At 51.9% G+C, this 5,538-nt stretch overlaps 1 protein-coding gene across 3 annotated transcripts in view; it reads right to left on the minus strand.

Moving 5' to 3' along the window:
• The window catches only part of PORCN (porcupine O-acyltransferase), a 9,796-nt gene extending 7,613 nt beyond the window's left edge, over positions 1-2,183 (minus strand). For all 3 annotated transcript variants that reach the window (XM_044911693.1, XM_044911692.1, XM_044911694.1), the window contains exons 1-3: positions 2,022-2,183; positions 498-690; positions 126-169 (exon numbers count right to left, since the gene is read on the minus strand). In XM_044911693.1, the coding sequence (XP_044767628.1) occupies positions 126-169; positions 498-690; positions 2,022-2,157 (373 nt within the window). In that variant the 5' untranslated portion in view covers positions 2,158-2,183. The remainder of the gene's footprint in view (positions 1-125; positions 170-497; positions 691-2,021) is intronic.
• Between the last annotated feature and the right edge of the window lie 3,355 nt (positions 2,184-5,538).

Genomic DNA, 5,538 nt, shown 5'->3' on the forward strand with positions numbered 1-5,538 from the left:
CGCATGTCCACTGGGGCGGGTGGATGAGGGAGAAAAGCGGGGAAGGACAGACAGGGTTGGGGGAATTAGGAGCTGTGGAGTGGGGCAGGACGACCAGGGCAGGTGAGAGCGCCAGGGCTGCCTACCTCGCATCTTGTGCCATGTCACAGTGTCCACCATGTGCATCTCACTACGGAAAAAAGGTGGTCTTGGCTCCATGACTCCCACGGTCTCAGAGACCACAAAGTGGGGGAAACCACGGTGCAGAGAAGGCTATATATTCCCCCCCCTCCCGTCCCGCACAATCTCCTGGAGGAATAATTCTCCAGGACTGCCTCCTCCAGGGGGAGCCCAAGCCCAGCCTGTCCAGTACCGGAGCCTTCAGAAAGCACCAGTCTCCCAGATTGCCCCCCCATCCCCTATGCCCTCCTTGTCCTGGACAGCCTCATGGAGGAGTGGCCTGGGGGCCCCGCTGGCCCCTTGGCCGAAGGCGCGGGGAGGAGGACTCGCGCCCATACCCCATGAGCAGGTAGATGAGGATGGTGACCGAGAGGAAGACGCCGCGATGGGAGGAATGTCGGCAGAGGAACAGCACGAGGTAGCACAGGAGGCTGAGCAGCACGACCCAAACCATGTGCAGCTGGAAGAAGTGGTAGAGGCTGAAGAACCCACCTGCCACGGTGCTTGCATGCTTCAGGTAGGATGGCAACCCTTCGGGGGCGAGAGGGGAGGGAGGAGAAAAGAGAACAGGAAAGGGAAGTTGGGTGGGCTGGGAGGAAGGGAGGGCAAGTGGGCAGAGGGCAGAAGAGAGGCTGGAATGTTCGGTGAGATTGCAGGGGGGCCCCCCGAAGCGAGTGAGTTTGAGAGGGGAGCCAGAGAGGTTGCAGGGCTTGGGTTTAAAGGAAAGAAACATCTATAAAGGGCATTTTGGGAACCCTGGGGGAAGTGTGAATATCAACTTCTGTTGGATAATTATTATTGCACCCAGATTACATTTCTTGAGACGTGAGGGTGGAGGGTGTGCTTGTTGGGGGAAGATGTCCTTGTTCTTGGGGGCGCACACACTGAAGGGTTTGGGGTGAAGTGTCAGCACGTTCTTCACAAGATTTAGGAAGATGATAGGTAGATTGATATATAGATAGAGCGAACGTGTCAAGATGTTGACAATTGGAGAATCTGCTAATGCATATATCGGTGCTCATAACATTATTCTCTCAGCTTAACTTTTCAGTAACTTCGAAATATTTCACAATGATGAACCTGGGGAAAAAAACATCCATTTAAAATAAAAGAAAAAAAAGGGGGGGGCGCCTGGCTGGCTCAGTCAGGGGAGCGTGCAACTCTTGATCTTGGGTCATGAGTTTGAGCCCCACGTTGGGTGAAGAGATTACTAAAAAAAATAATAATAATAAACTTGAAAAAAAAAAGAAAAGAAAAGAAAAAGAAAGTAATAGAAGCTTTGAATCTCAGATTTCCAAAATTCTCAGCATCCTATGGGAAATTTGGGAACTTGGAATCTTATCGTTTGGATATAGGCTTGCCACGATTGTGGAAACATTCCAGAATCCTACAATCCAGAAATCTCATCATGCCCGGAGTCTCGAAATCCAGAATGCCAGCATTTTGGAAGGCTAGGATGTGAGAATTTCAATTTGTCAAAATGCCCAAACCCTGTAACATGGTACTTTGGGATTCTATAACTGACAGCATCCCAGAATCTTGTAACCTTGGGATGGAGACATTTCAGGATCCCAAGATCCAAGAAGCTCAGCTTTCTAGAATCCCAGAACCCAGGTGTACTGAAAGACATGACTCGCCATGGCAGGACGTAGCTTGGTGTGGTGTGGCATGGGGCGGCTGGGCATAGCGGGACGTGGTGTAATGGAATGGCACTTGGGCTGGTGGGATGTGGTGGGCTAGACACGTTGGCGTCCAGCTTAGCACGGCAAGATGTAGCAGGATAAAATGTGGCTTGGGATGGATGAAATGTGGTAGGTGTGATATGGCCTCGTGTGGCGGCACCTGGTGCGGCAAGCACTTACCAAGCCTCCAGAGAAGGCGGCAGGCGAGGCAGATGGCAAGGAGCAGCCAGATCTGGTCAAGGCCCTGCTGGGCAGTAGGCAGGAGACAGCCCTGCAGCAGTTGCTGGAAAAATTCCTGGCGGCTGAAAGTGGCCATTGCGGACCCCCACGGATGGATGGACAGATGGACAGACCTGTCAAAGTGGGGACAGAGGGAGCCAGGATGTCCATGGGGCAGACCATGCTCAAGGGATGGACTTGAACACTCAGATTTCAGTTTGGGGCAGTCCATGTGGAGTCGTGGTCCTGGGGGGCTGGGGGAGGGTGTGAACGTCAGGTACATCAGACTGAGCCACCAACTGTGTGTGTGAATGGGCGTCCTGGGTGCACACACACACAGCCCATGACCTGTGGTGAATGAAGGACCCGTGTCTCTCGTATGCTGTGAACAGTCCGGGTCCGATGTAATTGAACGGTGTACATTCTAGGCCCACATATCAAATGCGGGGGCCCCCCTGGTTTCCAAGGTAGAGTCACTGTGTATGGAAGGCAAAGAGGGAGATCCTGTGACACTTGGGGGCCGTGTGCATCTCTTCTTCTACGGATGTGGGGGGTGTCCTGTATCCCCCGCGCGCCCCATCTCACCCCCACCTGGCCTCTTGCAGCCGCCAACAAAGCTCTGCCCAAGCCCGGGAGCTGCAGGGAGGTGAAGTTGGCACTAGGGGATGTAGCAATTGGAGCAGTAGGAAAGGTGATGGAGAGGGGGCCCCAGGACACGCGCTGCAGACCCGCGCGGGGAGGCCGGCTCAGGATGGGAGCCGGGCAGCCGCACGCGGACTGCTGGCGACTTACCTGGCAGGAAGGAAGCCGCGGTCCTGGGGGCCGGGGACGCACCGCCGCCGCCACCGTCGCCGCCTCCTCCGGGCAGCCTCCCCCGCAGGCCGCAAGGCCGGGACCAGCTGCGGCTCCCTGGGCGGCGCGGAGAGCGGGCCCTTTAAATCCCGGGGAGGCCCGGCCGGCCAGCTCGGCCAATGAGAGGGCAGGAGAGGGGCGGGGACGGAGGAGGAGGGGAGCCGGAGGAGCGAGGGAAGGAGGAGCGGGAGGTTGAGAGGAGCGGGGCGCGGGAGGACGTCGGCGCGCGGAACGTTCGCGCCCGCACCTATCCGGCCTCTTGGGGCCGTTCCAGCCCCTTGAGGGTTCGCGCCGGGAGGTCTTCTGGCGGCCCGGGAACAAACTTTCCAGGCGTCAGATTCCTAATCCTTGAAGAAGCTGAGACGGGAGAGATGGGGGAGGGAGAAGGAAAGCCCGCTCCCGCGACCCGGCCAGACTGCCCACCCGCGCAAGTCTTCTGGCCACTTTTGTCCCCCCCCCCCCCCCCCCCCCCCCCCCCACGGCAGCCACACACCAGGCCAATAAGTCCCCCCTCGCTGGGCGAACTAAAGGAATTTCCAGCCCTTCCCACCCGCAGAGACGGGCCAGAAGCGTAATTACTGTGTCACCTAGGAGCACGAATTAGGCGCCTGTGCTTCCCCTAGGGATTCCTCGTGAGCACTTGGCTTGTCGTTGAGAACTGATATGCCTGCATAACTCCCTACTGGACTCACTCCTGCCCTGAGGGTGACCCCAGCAACTAGTAGTGAGTGTTCCCTGTGAACTAGGAGGCTGGTACAGAGCATCAATCCGGGAGCATGTTTAAAAAGCGCTTAACAGTTCCCCTCAACAATGATTTCTTTTGAGTTCCATCTGCACCGACACTGAGGATTTATGCTGCACCTGGTGTCTACCTCCCTTACCCTGCAGTGTCTGACACTCCACTCTGTCCCTAGGCTGATGAAGCGTTTATTATTACAAAGGGGGGCATTTATTGGGCACATACTGCATGTTTAGCAGGAGTTGGAAGAGAGAAGGAAGCCCAGGTCAAGCTGGACCCCACCGTGACCTGAGGGACTAAGGAAAACAGGGTCTAATCAGATTGATAAAACACCGGGCTTCAGTGTCCCTTTCTGTTAAACAAGAGCGGGATTACCTCTTCTTTGCTTGGAAATACCAATGGCAGTTGAAGAGAATGGATGCTTCAACTCCTTAAAAGATGTTAACATAGGGACGCCTGGGTGGCTCAGTTGGTTAAGCGTCTGCCTTCGGCTCAAGTCATGATCCCAGGGTCCTGGGATCGAGTCCTGGGATCAAGCCCCACGTGGAGCTCCCTGCTCAGCGGAGAGCCTGCTTCTCCCTCTGCTGCTCCCTCTGCTTGTTTTCTCTCTCTCTCTGTCAAATACATAAATAAAATCTTTAAAAAATAAAAATAAAAAATGTTAACATAAAGTTAAATAGGGATTTAACTCATAAAATTAATATTCATGTATTATAAGTGAAAAATATTTAACACAGTAAGAATATATATATATACACATATATATAATGAATGATTACATGGTCCAGACACAAACACTAATTCCTTTCCTTAACAGCAGAATACAGACCATACATTTTTTGAATTACCATTTTACTTTTTTCCTCAGTTTTCAAACATACTCAAGTAGAGTCAAGAGTGACCGGCACCATATGCCAGAAATATTTCCCTTAGTTGTAAGACCTAGCATTTAAACTGGAAGATCCTCACTATGGATGACCCTGAGCTTCACAGACTTAATTATTTCCATCTAGTCTTTTGATGTGTGTGACAAAGAACTAGTATCTAGACCCTAGGACATCTAAAGGACATCTACAAATCAATAAGAGAAAGACAAACAACACACTAGAAAATGGAATGTGGACACGAGTAGGTAATTCAGAGCAGAAGACACCTGAAATGACCAACATGTATAGTATATGAAAAAATAACCCGATCTCTTTAGTTGTCAGTGAAATGCAAAATTAAAATGACAATTAGGGGTGCCTGGGTGGCTCAGTCGGTTAAGTGTCTGCCTTCGGCTCAAGTCATGATCCCAGGGTCCTGGGATCAAGCCCTGCATCGGGCTCCCTGCTCAGCGGGAAGCCTGCTTCTCCCTCTCCCACTCCCCCTGCTTGTGCTCTCTCTCTCTGTCAAATAAATAAATAAAATCTTAAAAAAATTAAAACAACAATTAGATTCCATTTCACATCTACTAGATTGGTGTTTCATATTTTTATCACTGGAGCTTAGTAAAGGGTGGGGTTATCTGCCAAATCTTTTAGCCTTTGTGGTCATTCCAGATTATGGTTCCTGGGGCATTTTATTTTATTTTATTTTTTTAAAGATTTATTTATTTATTTGAGAGAGCGAGAATGAGAGAGAGTACATGAGAGGGGGGAGGGTCAGAGGGAGAAGCAGGCTCCTCGCTGAGCAGGGAGCCCGATGCGGGACTCGATCCCGGGACTCCAGGATCATGACCTGAGCCGAAGGCAGTTGCCCAACCAAGTGAGCCACCCAGGCGCCCTCCTGGGGCATTTTAAATGGTCTCCCCATAATTAAAGAGATGCAAATTAAGACAAATGAGATCCCATTTTTCACTTAATAGATTGGCAAAAAAATGCAAGTCTCATAATAATAACAACATCT

This window comes from Neomonachus schauinslandi, chromosome X (genome assembly GCF_002201575.2).
Source record: "Neomonachus schauinslandi chromosome X, ASM220157v2, whole genome shotgun sequence".
NCBI lineage: Eukaryota > Metazoa > Chordata > Mammalia > Carnivora > Phocidae > Neomonachus > Neomonachus schauinslandi.